Genomic DNA, 16,686 nt, shown 5'->3' with positions numbered 1-16,686 from the left:
GTGATCCAGTGCTCTTTATACTGTGTGCACATTTCTTGGACTTATCCCTCTTTAAGTGTCCAAGGCTCTAGTTTATTTTATCTGAGCCCATCGTACCTTGACGTTGTAGTTAAAATACTTTGCTGACTGCATAAAGCGTTGGAAGCCATCTGTCTCCTCTGTGGCCACTGTTAGGACGAGCAGCTTTTCTGAAAAATAGAAGAGAAAAGACCTCGTGAAGTCAACACATGTTTTCGGTGGCTAATTTGAAGGAATACAAATCGCGATAATTCCCTGGATGTTCTTCGAAAACCCAATGCATCATCTCTTTATATAGCTGGCTGGGAGTTCTAACATGTGTCAGCATACCAGCAAATCCACCAAAGTTTTAATATAATTCAAATAGAGACGCATATTTTTATCCGAGGATGAGACATATTTTCTTTCCCTTTTGGAGGAAGTGAGCTCCCACATAATTTCAGGACGTTTCCAGTGGCTCTCGGTGCTGGAGTCTGAGGTTAGAAAAGGGTTAGACCAAATATAAATTAACACTGTAACCTCCAGAAGAGTTTAAGAGCCTGCTGCAGCCCCCTGGCCACTTTCCTCTTTTCTATTATTTTTGACAAACCACCTCAACCATGTCCAATGTATTTTAGTATAGAGCGCAGTACTTCCATTCTGTAGCTATGCGTTTCGGCAGCTTTCTATATATGTAATACCCCGATCCTTTAATATAGTTTTATGGGGCCACTTGAATATGCTGTTTCCTGGGAGCAATCTGCTTTCTATTTAATAATCCGGCCTCTGATCCACCGAAGCCTAGTAAAATATTTATTGGACATTTGAAAATATATAAAAAAAACACAACTTAATATGAATTGAATGCTGCACTGTAAGGCCTTGGCCCGGATCGGGATGACTCCGCACAGCCGGAGTTGTCATGGTTTCAAATGTAAGTCAAAACTTCTGCCATTATTTTTAACAAAGCGCCGTTCTCAGCCCCCTATGGAGAAAAGTAAACATGTACGCGACAGACTACCACATTTCAAATACCCACATAAATCTTTTACTGGGCGTGAAATGAATTGAATGCTGTGCCATATGCAGTGGGAAAGTACCGCACTAGAGAAAATACTGCGAACGTTACAGACTTTATTTAAGGAGTTGAATGGAAATAGAAAATAGCTCTCTCCATTTTAACAAGCTAAGAGCATAGAGTGACATCAGCGTGGGCTTTCCCAAATATTATGTATTGTGTCATTATAAGTCATCAGAAGTACAGTAATTTTACACTATTGATTTTGGTACTACACTCCCAGCTATAATTCAGCAACTCAACAGTAAGGCCAACAGAGCAACACCTTAGCAACCAGTTAGTTCCATAATCCATTAGTTTTTACACACGACATATCAGAATTGGAAACCCTTGTGAATCAATATTTTACTTGGATTCCATTAGTTAATACAGTATTTACTAGGGCTGCTCAATTCTGGAAAAAAACATTATCATGATCATTTTGGTCAATATGGAAATCACGATTATTCAAACGATTGTTTTTTGGTTACACAATGTATTTATTCAGGATTTCTCTCTCTTACTTTGTTACTGATAATTTACACAAAACTTTCAAATTGAAAATAAATTCAGGCTACAAATATGTACTTTAGATCAGTTTAGCAATGTATGAAACATAAAATTTATTAAATAAGTCATACAAAAATATAAACGTATCCAAAATAAACTATATATCCAGCAGTTCTGCAATCTCTATATTTAAAAATAAAATATACTTGTTATATAAAAATATCCCAAAATAAACTTTAGCTTTATTATTTCAACTCGATTATATGAGTTTGGAGATTATTTGACACACAAATTAAAATCACAAACAAAATTCGATTAATTGCACAGTCTTAGTATTTACTCCTCAGTACAGTGTATAGCAGGAAAGTAACAATAACTGAAATATCGTGATATTGTATCGTCAAAGTTCTCACAATAATATCGTGGACCATCACAATATATCGTATTACAAGTCTCTTTGCTTAACTTAAGAGTTATGGTGAAGCAATAGAAAAAAAGACAGAGAACTACATAGACCATGATCCTTTGCTCCATTTCAGTGTAGCCTACATGAAGAAACAGTTCTAAGCACTTTTAAGTCTTAGTTCTTTGGATTAAGTCTTGTCAAGGCATTTTAAGAGGAAAATGTCACATATTAACAGTTTTGTAGGATGCCACAAAATATCGCAATAAATATCATACGTTAGACAATAGAATGTAATTTTTACACAAAATAGTTGTAGTTTCATTAATATTACCATTTGGTTATGTACGAGTTATGTATGAAAAATTTACGAAAAGTTTATTCATGTGATTTTTTTTTCCCCCCAGTATCAGTGTGTGCTCAAAAAGTATTAATACAAGTTTCAGTAATGGTTTAGAATCTAATTTGGAGATGTTTACGATCCCATCTCTGTACCTGCTACTTCATAATTACCACTGAACCAGCTTAATGGATAAATAAAATGAGCACTTCACACTTCAGCTTTTACTTTCTGTTAACATCAGCCCCACAAAACAACTCCTATTCCCTGTATTTCCTGGTGACGGGGCAGTTTTGTAATCCTGCTCCAGACTGTCGCTGTTTCTGTCGCTGTTTCAATCGCTTATTCAGCCTTTGACACAGGCCCTTCCACACACTCGCAGGTTGGACACAGTGGTCACGTCTGTCTCTGTGCTCACACACTTAAGTGCAGCTCTGGGACAGCCTATTCTGAGCACAGGTGTTCCTTGTGCTGTTCTTTGGCTGAAAGCTCCAGCGGGGAGAGGAGGGTGTGGGGGACATCTGGAAAACACATTTAGTCGTGTACAACAAATGATTTTATAGCAACAGACAAAAATTTACATGCTTCCGAGGTCGCTACAACTTAGGGGAAAGGGCAAAGGTCAAGTCTGGGTCAAATGAGTCCACATGCTGTAGGTAAAGACATGAAAAGAAACACAAACTGCTACTGTGTCATCCTCCTTGTACTTCTGTTATAGTAGTATTTAGTAGTAGTAATAGTAGTAGTATTTAGTAGTAGTAGGAGTAGTAGTAGTATTTATTAGTAGGAGTAGTAGTAGCAGTAGTAGGTGTAGTAGTATAATAGTAGTAGTGGTAGTAGTAATGTAGTAGTAGGTGTAGTAGTAGTAATAGTAGGTGTAGTAGTAGTGGTAGGAGTGGTAATAATGTAGTATGTGTAGTAGTGGTATTTAGTAGTAGGGGTGGTAGGTGTAGTAGTAGTAGTAGGTGTAGTAGTATAATAGTAGTAGTGGTAGTAGTGGTATTAGTAGTGGAAGCAGTAGTAGTAGTGGTAGTAGTAGTAGTAGTAGTAGTAGTAGTAGTAGTAGTAGTGGTAGTAGTAGAAGTAGTAATAGTAATAATATAGTAGTATGTGTAGTAGCTGTAGTAGTATGTGTGGTAGGGGCAGTAGTAGCAGGTGTAATAGAAGGTGTAGGTGTAGTAGTAGGTGTAGGTGTAGTCGTAGTAGTTGTAGCAGCAGTAGTAGTAATAGTAGTTGTAGCAGTAGTGGTAGTGGTAAGTCAATTTTGTTACTTAAGTAAAAGTACAGATACCGGAGCACAAAAAAAAAAAAAAAGGTAAAGTATCAAAATTTAATATTTTTTTCTATCTGTTTTTACAAATGTGTTAAAAATCACACACAATAAAAAGTACTTTTACTTTTCAGTCCTATTCAAAAATGTAGTGCAGCAGAAAAAAATACCTACTCTCAAATCTTGTGAAGTAAGTAAAAGTATACACATTAAATACCCCTTTTTTTTGTTTAGTTTTTTTACCCAAGTACAGTACTTTAAGACTTGTAATTGGTAATACTCAACTACTGATTGCCAACACCCATTAGTGGTCGGGAGTATGGATCTCGGAATCTGTATTTTCTGGTAAGTAGTTCATTTAAACTAGCATTGTCACGAAACCAAAATTTCAAAGTTGATTTGAAATTTACTAGTTTTGATGGGACAAAATTTAGAATTCCAGTAATCTCTCTTTGATTGTTTTCAGTATTGATACAGGCTTGGAATGGATATTTTGGAATGGCTTTATTTTGACAGCTCAAACTGACACAGTGATATACTTGGACAACTTTCATGTGTTGATACAACTGTACTCACTTGTGCTCTGAATACATTTCTGTAATTGACAACAGACACTGACCTCATTTGTAATCTGGTCAGTCAAAGTTTACCACAGTTTGTTTTTTTATGGTTTTCGTTTTATAATGAATGTTTTGTCTGTGTAAAAATAGTTTAGGAACAGTAGCCCTTCTTGTTGTTTGTGTCACTGTTTCTGCTGCAGACTTTGTTTTCATGAACCACATTCCCCAAAAGCCCAGTATTGTCTATGAAATCACTAAAGCATTTCCTGCCTGAGAGAAATTGATAGGTTACCCACAGTTTCCCCTCTGCGCCTGTGCTCTGACCTCATCCACCCATACACACTTTTTTTTATTTCTATTTGTTTCTTTTAATTTGTGTGTAGTGACAGTGAGGGCATCTGAACATCGCAGAATCCCACAGAGCCCGGGGATCCAGACAAACAGCCCTGGGAGCAGACAGACACTTTTACACACGGTGGCATGGTTCAGACATGAGAAGGTGCTCTACGGCCTCATATGACCTCAGGCTGAACATTAAAGCGTGTCTAAGAGCGTGTCTAAGAATTATGATGTGCCAGACCAAGCTCACCAAATGTCTATTTTTAAACTTCACCAACAGGGAGGGAGGGTTCATACAGTTCACATGACAGACATCTGATTTATACCTTATCTATCTATGTAAGGTGTCATTAAAATTACTGGATAAAATAGCACTCATAAGGCAGAGTTAACCCTAGCCAATAATTAGCATTCTTTTATGTATATATATATATATATATATATATATATATATATATATATATATATATATATATATAATATATATATATATATATATATATATATATATATGGGTGGGGGTAGGCCTATAGTCACTCTGTTTATCCAGACTTGGGACTGCTAATACAACAAATACAACACTGGCTTGTGCAGCAGGGTTGATTTGATTACCGTATTTTTCGTACTATAAGTCACACTTTTTTTCATAGTTTGGTGGTCCTGTGACTTATACTCTGGTGAGACTTGTATATTAAAAATTTCAGACTGACAGCCGCAAGAGGGTGCTCTAGGCTTCTGTGTCAGTATCTAGTACTACTATTACTCCTGTACCGCTGTCACTTCGCTCTACTGCACATTTCTCCTGTAGAAAAAGCCGCTGTCCTGCTGCAAACAGTGAAATATGCAGCCGAAAACGGTAATCGAGCAGCAGAAAGGAAGCTTGGAGTGAGCGAGAAACTTGTTAGGAACTGGCGGAAAGCTGGGATGGAGAACACAGATTCACGTTAACTGGGCGGGTGCGCCATCAACTTTCCGGGAAGTCACTGGATGAATCGACAAAGCCTGAATGTCAAAGACAACCGAAACCATCCTGTCAAGATTCAGAAAGGCCAGAATAATTCTAACTGGAACTGATGCTGAGTCTGATGACAGCTACACAGAAGTGGAAGCGGTGCTCCGTTTACATCGTGGATCTATGGTTTATCTCTGGAGGTTGCGCAGAAGTGACACCGAGGATGAAGAATTCAATGGATTTAGTGATTTGGAGTGAGATCGTGAGTTTGGTAAACTTATGTTATGCTGTTTATGTTATAATTATCTGAATAACTGTTAATATGTTATGTTAATATATTAACGCCTATTCAGCCTGTTGTTCTCTATTCTGTTATTAGTATAACTTGCGTTTCAAATAAAATGTTGGTTTCTGGTCTCTGATTTTATGAAATACATTTCCCTAAAAGTGGGACTTACTTCCGGTGCGACTTATACTCCAGAGTGACTTAAAGTCTGGAAAATACGGTAATCGGAAATTAATTGCGACTGACTGAAAACTGAAATAACTGAATAACTGAAATAATACCTATTTCAATCATTTTTTAAATGAAAAAAATGTGTTTTGCCCCAGTACACATATACTGTATCAGCATCTCTAGATGTTAAAATATGTCCACTGTGTACTGTCTGCATCTAGTTTTATTGTCTGAGTATCAGGAAGGGTGTCGTAGCATGCAAGTTGCTGTTATACGTGACAGCAAATCTCCGCTATGGTGTCTGAAAACCGCGAAACGTGCTTATAAACTCATGACTGTGCATAATTAATGATGCTTTGAATTCATAAGACAAATGCGGAAAAACTTTGGACCACTTCAAACACTTTAAAATGATCTGCTGCTCACATTTTTTAAGACAGTACAAATAAAGAAAGCTCATGATTGGATCTGTATCATGTTATCACCCAGCCCTAAGTGGAGCTAGATGTCTGCATAAACATTTACGTGGCCGGTCGGAGCAGACAGTGAAAGTAGCCCTTGTCTTTTTCGAATGAGACAGACTGTGCAGCTGTGATTTGGAGCGAGCGTGTGGTGTTAGAGTAAACATCAAGTCTCCGTGTTCTCTTCTCAGCTCGGTACGAACAGCCAAAGGAAGAAGAGTGGAATGTGGATCATACTGGAGCATAGCCTCTCCAAGAAAGGCAATGACACGCACTGGTGGTCCCCCCCCCCACACACACACACACACCACACACACACACACCCCCACACACACCCCTCACCCCCTCCGCTCCCCTCGCTCCCCCAGCCACAGCCCTCTAGGTAAACTTTCACACTAACATGAATTCCTAACTGCAGAGCTGGAAGAACTACACAATTTTCTTACTTAAAGGTGCACTGTGTAACTTTTCTGGTAGAGGGTCCAGAATATGGCATTAAACTTTTCAGTCTCCATAGAAACAAGCAGGAGACTCCAAAAGGTCAATTTACAGGTGAGATCTGTGAAGAGGTGCCCCACTCACTGTAAGAAGAATGCATGTTTTGTAATGTTTTTGTTTTGTTTTGTTTTTGAGTACTAAAAATACATATAATTGAATAAATGCATCTAATATAACTTTAATATCATATTGTGGAACACTGCAGGCAAAGCAAAAGCATCTCCATGGTAACCTGAAAAGTTACACAGTGCACCTTTAAGTACAAATGACTTAAGTAAAAGTAAAAGAATCACATGAAAAAAATCAACTTAAGTAAAAGCATTAAAGTACCTGTTTAAAAACATCCGTATAGAGTCAAATGTATTGAGAAATGTAGTGAATTTAATAAAGATTTGTGCTAAATTTTGTTCAGTACAAACAACTGAATCAATATTTTTTTTCCTTTCTGTTTTTATTTGTATATTCTAGTTTTCAGCAGGTCTTAAACTATCATAAAAATACTTTTACTTTTCAGTCCTGTTAAAAATGTAGTGGAGTAGAAAGCACACATACCTGCTCTCAGATGCAGTGAAATAAAAGTAAAATGTATCCACTTAAAATACTCATACGCAATACTCAAGTAAAGTACACATACCTACTTTTTTTGTCTTAATTACAGTACTTTACTACTTTTACTTCATTACCTTCCACCACTGCCTAGTTGATCAGACTAAGAGGAGTCTAAGGAATAAACTTCAAACTTTGGGATGACCCTTTTCTTGCAGGAGATGATTATGTTTCAGTCAACTACACAAATATCTGTATAACTCAACAAAATATCTGGAAATTGTCAGGCCATGGAAAAAGCTGTAGTTAATGCTCCCAAATGTGTGTGTGCCTGACTGACTGACTAATACTATGATGCTTAATTCCGCACAATTATAGGGCTGGAAATTTGCTGGTGAAAAAAACACATTTCTGCCAAACTCGATGTACTCAAATGCCCCATTGGACGTGCTATACGCCTAAGTTATTTTGTTATTACAATCTCATTATGCCTGTAGTGAACTAGAACTCTCTGTAATGTCTTGCAAGGATTAAGTCCAGAGAAACTGCAGCTAATGTCACACCAGTAGGGTTGTCAAAAGTATGGAAAATCAGATTCTAATGACTATACTTCGATACTAAAACTAATATTGAAACCTAGATACTTATTTGAGCAAGTAATGATACTAAAAAGTCACATTGATAAGACAAAAAAATGATCTTTCCTGAATAGCTTTGATCTGAATCATCTTCATCTGTATTAGAATAAGTACAAGAACACATAGACTAGTACACGCTCATGGACCACTATGGAACCTACCTGGACCAAAGAGGGATTACACATATAAGAACCACCTGGTAATATAAAAGAAAGTACTGTTATTTAATGCTGGAATCACATTTTATAATCTAAAGAAAAAGTGTTCTGAATTATGATTGAGGTATTGGAATTGGTCTTGAGTATCAAGTAGGGGTGGACTTGGATATCCAAGTCTCACAACACAGTATCATCACGGTATGAACCTCACGATACAATATTTACTGCGATATCATGGGAAAGCTCACGATATGGTGGGGAGGCTCACGATTAGGGATGTAAAAATATCCAAATCTCTCAATACGCTATTTTCACGACATACATCTTACTTATTATTTATTGCAATATTTTGTGGAGGTTAAGAAAACTGTTAATATGTTACTTTTTCCTCTTAAAATACCTTAACAAGACTTAATCCAAAGAACTAAGACTTAAAAGTGCTTAGAACTGTTATTTCTTCATGTAGTCTACACTGAAATGGAGCAAAGGATCATGGTCTATGTAGTTCCCTCTATCTTTTTTAGCTATTGCTGCACCATAACTCTTAATTTAAGCAAAAAGACTTGTAATTCGATATATTGTGATGGTCCACGATATTATTGTGAGAACTTTGACGATACAATATAACGATATTTCGGTTATTGTTACATCCCTAGTATTAAGTCTATTCAAACTTGAAATTTCAATATTGTGACAACACTATATACTAGCATATACACAATTGTAATTTAAGATATGCAAACATTCCTTCTTACTAATAAAAGAATGAAAAAATGAAATAATAATAAATAGTAAGTAAGTCAAAATTGGGGGAATACACACAACTCCGCCAAACCACTCGTCACATCTCGCAGTGGGTCACATACAGTGCCCAGACTTGAATCAAGCTGTCTCCTTGTTCAGGGAATAATAATATTCTAACAGTTATCTCATGTTTATTTTCCATAACTAATAATACATTTACAATATATTTGGTGCAGATTATGTGAATTACTGACCTTTGCTAAAAATGTCCCTATATGTGAACCGTAGTTTGCAAGCTGCTAATTGCTAACAGCCAAGGCAACCAACCCCAATATAAGCTAACCACTTTGGCACAACTAACTATACAATTGGTGATACATTAAAGTCGATGTGTGCACTATTGACCCTGCTGCACTATATAGTCAATTTTTACCATAGCACAAACAGTCCAGAAGCGAACCAATTACAGACAATGTCATTTTCACAAGAGAACACAGCCCTCACACTCTTTATTCTCAGCTACAGCTAAACATAGATGCATTTACAGAGGGTTTTCCAGCCGTAGAATCCATCAGAATTTTAATATGACCACAGGCTGTTCTGGCTTCGATGCAACAGTTACAAGAACGGGCCCAAATACCCCAAAAGTCCAAGGCTAGACAGAAACACAGACATGAATACTGCATTTTTTTCATCAGTTAATACTACTGTTCTAGGCAGTGATGGTGAAAGTACTCAATTTTGTTACTGAGATATCAGAGCACAGAAATAATCAAGTAAACGTATCACATGAAAAAGGATTAAAGTTGTTTAAAAATGTACTAGTATTTCATGCATATTTTGAGATCTAATAAATGTAGTGATTTTGAGACAGATTTGTGCTGAATTTTGTTCAGTAGAAACAATTGGATCAATCTTTTTTTTTTATTTATTTGTATATTTTTGTTTGATTAGACTGTTAAAAATAAACCCCTTAGCCTTTTCAGCAGGTCTCATACAATAATAAAAAATACTTTTACTTTTGGGTCCTGTTAAAAAATGTAGTGGAGTAGAAAGTACAGATACATGCGCTCAGATGCAGTGAAGTAAAATAAAAGTATCCACAAAGTACAGATACCTAAAATGTATACTTAATAGGGGTGTACCGATATCCATGTCTCACAATACGATATCGTCACAATGTGAACCTCACAGTACAATATTTATTGTGATATCGTGGGAAAGCTCACGACAAGGGATGTAACAATATCCAAATCTCTCTGTACGATATTTTCATGATATACATCTCACGGTACGATATAACTATTCATTTAAACAAAGAGACTAAGATATATTGTGATGGTCCACGATATTATTGTGAGAACTTTGATGATATGATATCACGATATTTTGGTTATTGTTACATCCCTAACACTTACGTACTGACTTTTATTACTTTTACTTTGTACTTCCTCTACTGTATCAAGGTAAGTATTGGCCCATATGTTCGCCATATAGACTCGTCATGACCACATTAAGGGTATGTCCAGAAATCCCCTCCGAGGTGGGACATATTATATCGCTGAGAATTCACTTACTATAATTGATAAAACACTCTGAGTCCATAATCCAAGTAAGGTCTGGGCTTTCAATTACATGTGTTAAACCACAGGACCGTAGCCTAAGGAAGTGGCATGATGTCACCAGCCCCTAGGCACGGAAATAAGTCGGGAATCTCGCTTTGCATCACTCTGAATACCGTATTTAGTTTGCAATAAAACACACTACAATTAAGGCAAAAAGGGATAAACGTGTATACCAAAACAATGAGGTCAGTGTAGTGAATGCTGCAGCTTTCATTTAAATGCCAATCAATCTTAAAATGCCGAATTCCACTTTAAGTACAGAATATAAAAGAAGAAAAATAGAGCACTGTGATTCAGTTTGCGGATTTCCTGCCAGACTTTTACCAGCTGTGCCATGTAATTATTTGTCATCATTAAAAGTTGCTAGGAGGAATTGTCTGTACTATATAACAATGTGAAGTTTCCAATATGTCATTCCTGTCCGTATAATGGTATAATTATTAGCTGTGTGCCCATGTACTTGTTCCATTTTATAATAAAGAAAACATCTGAGCTTGCCAGTGTCTCCTTTGCGTGGGTCCCTATGTACAGAAGTGTTACGCAAAATGTCAAAGCTTTGGGGTAGTAAATTATTTATAGCCAGGTAATCACAGTAATTACATTTGTCAAGAGAGTGGCTGCCAATCTGTGCCATTGACCTCTTCCACCATTCATGAAGGAAGTTCCTTGCCCAAGGACACAACTACAATAACGGTAGTCTATGTGACGCTCATATTATGTTATTTTGTTTCCTCACTACAAACTTACTTGGAGTTCTGTTCTGTTTTGTTTCAGTCGCACAAACCCTTCTTCAGTTCTTCTCTCAAACAGAAAACAGTTCACTATCATTACGATGATTCTATTGCTTCATGACATCGCACGCTTGGATGAAACAAAACATAACTCCAGGTATGTTTTTGATCACGCAACAGCATTATAACCTGACTTTAACCTCACAAGTTTCCATTTTGTGTAATATATGACCTTAAGATTAAGACTGTAGATCTATGAATCTCCAGAAAAGCAAAGAAAAGGAGAAAGGAAAATAGTAAGAAATCATGCTACTTTGGTGATAGTAAATGGAATTCCCCCATTGTGAAACATAGGAAAGGTTCTCTTATCTTATCTGATATGACACATTTTCCGATTTTTGATCCGGCTTTGTTTTATCAACAGTTAAAAAGACCCAAGATACTGATAACTGACCACTGGAAATAAATGGAACGGAATCACAATCTTGATTAAAATCTGATTAACTGCACGGCATTAATGCAAATATTTTCACCAAAAAAAAAAATTTTAATAAAATGATGGTGTTGGTTGGTGTTCTGAGTGGTGATTATAGTTGATGCCATGGAGCTTGTTAGTTTGTTTATTAGACTAGACCTACAGATGATGGAGAAGGCCATTATCAGGGCCAAAGTTGTGGACAACATAAGGTGGAGTTTCCTTCCTCCTCTATAAACTATAAACCTACTTGAGAGAAGCACAATCACCATCTCAGGAGCTCTGAATGTATTTTGGTATCAAGTTTGTTATTCAGCAAGAAAAGCATTAGAAGACAAAGTTTCAAGTAAGGTATTCAAGAAAGTTTGGTACTGTATTATTTATTATTTATACAGGTAACATTATAATTAAGAACTAAAAATAATATATATATATATTTTTTTTTTTTTTTTTGTTGTTGTTTTTGATTTTTAAATTTCACATTAAAGGGAGAGTCCAGAATTTTGGACATAGGACCTCATTTCCTAGTGAGCCAGAGTGTTGCAGACGTGTGGAGACACTTTTTATAATCTTCCATCCAGTCCTTGTATTTGCAGAGGTCGCTGGTGCTAGGCTAGTGTATGTCAATGGCCATAGTTAACCTGCCACTAAAAACAGTCTTACCCACTCCACAAAACACCCGAAGCAAACCTATTATTACACCAGACTGTCCATGTGAATGTCTGTGTTGTTAGAATAATGTTTGAAATAAAACTAACCTTGCATCGCATGAATCGTGGCATGCTGAGGGACTATTTTCTCAGCAGCAGTGGAAATTTACTTTGCCAGTAAGATAGGTGCTAGGTGATATCAGTCCGCCTCTGCCAAACTTTCTATCAGGAAGCACAACCCTCTACTGCTGCTCAGACATAAATCCTTCAAATGCAAGGTTGGTTTTACTTCTAAACTTATTCTATCAACACAGACACTTACATTGGCAGTCTGGTGTAATAACAGATTTGCTTCGGGCGCTTTGTGGAGTGAGTAATACTGTTTTTAGTGGCAGGCTAACTATGGCCATTGACATGCACTAGCCTAGCACCAGCGACCTCTGCAAATACAAGGACTGGATGGAATATTTTAAAAAGTGTCTCCACACATCTCCAACACTCTGGCTCACTAGGAAATGAGGCCCTATGTCCAAAATTCTAGACTGTCCCTTTATTCATTATCATTAAGAAACTTTTATTTTGTAAAACTTGTCACATACTTGGGGAATGGAAATGCATCAGACAAGAAAATGAAAGAAAATTACGGATTTTAACTGTTGTTTAGTCATGCTGTCCAAAACTGTTAAACTGTAATCTTTCCTCTCACAGTAATCCTAACACTAGTAACACTAATATTTGATATCATGACATAATTATAACTCAAGTCATTTGTATTCTGTATGTCCATATTGTAAGATTCTAAATAACTCCTTTCAGGGACTTGTATGACCATCGCTGACCACCTGCTATCCAACCACCCACAGCTCAAAATGATCTGGTCGTCTGAATATTTCTTATTGTCCCTTGCTTGTCAGTGAAGTGTTGACATCATTGCACTTCACTTTTTCCTCGCAACTCTGGAACAATGTGAATAATAATAATTCCTGGCTCAAATTAGTGCAACCATTACTGCGTCTTTCAGCCCATTAACACATCATCAGAGACATTTGATTCAATTACCAACGCAGACTGTGCAGGGTCCAAGTGTTACTGTGTGGAAAGTTAAATGAGCTTTTCTGACACCTACTTAAATGCGGGGGCGGAAAGAAGTAACTAACAATACAGGCTACTCTTGTACACTTGTAACTGAGTATGATTCAAGCCATGTAATTGGACTTCTCTTTAAACTCATGGGCGTTACTGAGTTAAGCACAAGTCCCATTCAGCCTAGTGCACAGATGTTTTTCTATCTGTTCCTGTCTACAGACGTACATTAAGACATTGCATCACCAGAGCTCAGAGAATACACACATTGCAGTAATTAATCAAATTCTGTATGAAGATTCAGGTCAAATGCTCAGTATTCGTAACTAGTACTTTTCCATGCATACTTTATACTTTTACTTGGGAACAAATCTGGCAGCAGTACTTGGCAATTGCAGTTGAGTACATTTTAGCCATGTAACTCTGCTTCTATTTGAGTACTACTTTTTTGTACTCTTTCCACTACTGTTAAATTGCACTCCCAACTATTCAAGTTTGATTTGAAGAAGCGCTGTTGTGTTTGTGACTGATGCATAGTTATAATCTGTGACACCCGTGGATCATTGTTATTGTTTGCACATTTTAAATCGCAATATTCTTCTAAAATGACTTGATAAAAGAAATAAGTCTGCTCAGTTCCCCATTAAAAAACTGTGGTGCTCGACCAGAGCAAAGTCATCGCAACAAAGAGTCAGCACATCCGATGGATAGCTGTGGATCACCAAAATGACTATGTGATGCGGCCAAATCCTACACGTGTCACTGGTTTAAAAAATTAAATTGGAGAACAAAGTAAGTACAAAGCAGTACAGCAATATTCTCTCTTGAAAATAAGTGATTAAAGATAACTCAAACATGCAAGAATCACACAAACTGCAACTTCAGGAGAGTAAATGGTCAGGAGAAACAAGTATAGCATTGTTAAAAGCTCTAAAAATCCATTTTGTGTAATAGGTCTGCTTTAAATTTAGTACAATTAAATGCCAAAATGGAGAATTAAAACACAAGTGGTTTCAGTCAATTAGTCGTAAAAGTCCAAATTTATCAAATATTTTAGTTTGTCATGTGTTATTCTCTATGCGTTGTTTGTATGAGTGAAACGTCGACTGCACAGAGGTGAGGGGAAGAGGAAGTTTGTAGAAGATTACAGCTCAGGGACGTTCAGATTTAGAGATTTTACCTATAGACACTTGTGACATCAGAAACATATGAGTCCACTTAAAGTGCCGTGTGGAGTTTTATACTGAGGCTGTGACTGCAAACAGAGTCCTATTTAACCGAGATGATTTTAGGGTAATTTAGAGCAATTTAGCCATGGCAACATGTTAACAGGGCTAAGCGTCTCACACAAGTCCATAAAGCTGTGGTACACTGAGGTTACTGTGGTATGTGTAGCCTACTGTACAATGGAACCAAAGGTGGGGAAAATGTGTACTCAAGTAAACTTAATGCAGCCTCAGTACGTAATAGTACTCAAGTAGAAGTATGCCTTAGAGATAAACAATTACCTGACTAAAATAAATATACCACTATGGGGATGCAACTACTAGACTTACTGTCTAGGTTATAGGATTTTATAGAACTACAGAATGATATTAGAATTTGTATTGCTATAAGTAGTCTATTCAAATTGTCCATTGGCTATGTAAAAAGCAGGTTTCTCATAGTAAAGCATGGATAGCCTATATAAGAAAAAGCTGTGACATTGGCAGGTTGCTCCACATAGAGACAGTGTACTCCTTCATTCGTCCAGGAGTGATTCAGTGTAGAGAAACTTTCTCTGTGTTGCTCTCATAACCTATTATTTTAATTGCGCAGCTTGTCAGTGAAGCCCAGACACAATGAGTGAAACATAAAGCACCTGATCACCACAAATGTTCCCTTTGAGCGTCTTTGAACGTGCGCTAATTGAAGCAATTCTCTGCTGCGCCTTCAAATGAACTTGTTTGACGCTCCGACACTTTCCAGCCCACAGACAAATAAAAAGCTCCAGCGGCACGCATCAAATAAACACGATATTGCGACAAGCCGCAGACTGATTTGGTGTCGGTCCTTATCATGCAATTTTATGCCCCAAACAAACACTTTACACACACAAACGGGGAGCCTCGGGTGCGTAACAGCCCCATGTGCGCACTGTTCAGTGACAACATGTTGTACAAAACGCTAACTTACAATACCTAGACTTGAGTATAAATGCTTGTTCAAGTTTGTGGGGCTAAAGTTTTGATCATTCACATATTCTCACCTTTGGGAATAGGCGCAGGCGCAGGAGGAGAGTCAGTAGAGTAGACACAAGAGGCAAACTTGAACCAGAACGAGAAGACAAGACAAAAGTTGAGGTACTCCATGGCAGTTTGAGCGCGTGTACGCGGATGGAGAGCGGTGGTCAAGCGCTACTGTGAATAAACTCTCGCGATGATTAAATGAAACTGATGGAAGTATTGTGAACAACTCTGCCAAATGTTCAGAATGTAAGATAACATGTGAGGTTCCTCTGTAGCATCAGCAGCCTCCCTCTTGAGTTACAGTCCCATTAGAAGAGATAAGGAGACAAGAGGAGGACCCGCTGACACAGGGCAGTCCTGAGCGAAAGTGTTACTAAGCACAGCTGTATTTGAACCCCTGTCGGACTCTCCCTCCCCAGCCCCCCCGGACCCTCCCCCTGGGCGCGTGTGTGCGCAGACCCGAGCAGGCACCAGCGCTGCCCCCTCCCTCCCTCCCTCCCGTCGCCCTGTGCAAATGCCCGCAGGAGGAAGGCACTCGGAGGAGACGTGCTCCAAATCACTTACTGCAGGCAGCGGGAGACTTTGTCACACTTTCTCTAACTATTCCAGTTAAACACTAACAGCATTTTACCCTTTAAACAAGTGTGGCCTAGTTCATTTACTATTAGTTTAGTTACTAGTTAGTTTATTATTAGGCTATTTATTTATTTTGCATAAAATAAAAAGTAAACTTTAGAAAACAACATTTTGACAATGATTTCCACAAAATTAAATCTAATGTTAATTAAAAAATACATGCAATGGCACTACACAATGAAATAATTAGTGAAGTTGTAAAGACTATTGTAATAGTGTAACTGAAGTCTTGAACTGAACCATATGAAGAATGGATTCTCAAACATAAAGCCTCTGTAAAAAACATGCGAGTGTTATTGGGAGAAGCCAGAATCCAGCACCTGAAGGC

At 37.4% G+C, this 16,686-nt stretch overlaps 1 protein-coding gene and 1 long non-coding RNA gene across 3 annotated transcripts in view; one reads left to right on the top strand and one right to left on the bottom strand.

The window, feature by feature from the left end:
- Positions 1 to 16,076, bottom strand: part of plod2 (procollagen-lysine, 2-oxoglutarate 5-dioxygenase 2) — a 47,611-nt gene extending 31,535 nt beyond the window's left edge. For both annotated transcript variants that reach the window (XM_055151122.1, XM_055151123.1), the window contains exons 1-2: positions 15,743 to 16,076; positions 97 to 188 (exon numbers count right to left, since the gene is read on the bottom strand). In XM_055151122.1, the coding sequence (XP_055007097.1) occupies positions 97 to 188; positions 15,743 to 15,845 (195 nt within the window). In that variant the 5' untranslated portion in view covers positions 15,846 to 16,076. The remainder of the gene's footprint in view (positions 1 to 96; positions 189 to 15,742) is intronic.
- On the top strand, positions 11,182 to 11,740 carry LOC129408155 (uncharacterized). The gene is made up of 3 exons (XR_008631846.1): positions 11,182 to 11,248; positions 11,330 to 11,443; positions 11,711 to 11,740. It is a non-coding gene; the product is annotated as an uncharacterized LOC129408155 (long non-coding RNA).
- Positions 16,077 to 16,686: the final 610 nt, after the last annotated feature.

Source organism: Boleophthalmus pectinirostris, unplaced genomic scaffold (genome assembly GCF_026225935.1).
Source record: "Boleophthalmus pectinirostris isolate CB_2022bp ecotype Guang Dong unplaced genomic scaffold, ASM2622593v1 HiC_scaffold_15, whole genome shotgun sequence".
In the NCBI taxonomy this organism is placed as follows: domain Eukaryota; kingdom Metazoa; phylum Chordata; class Actinopteri; order Gobiiformes; family Gobiidae; genus Boleophthalmus; species Boleophthalmus pectinirostris.
This window is presented reverse-complemented; position numbering and strand designations above follow the sequence as displayed.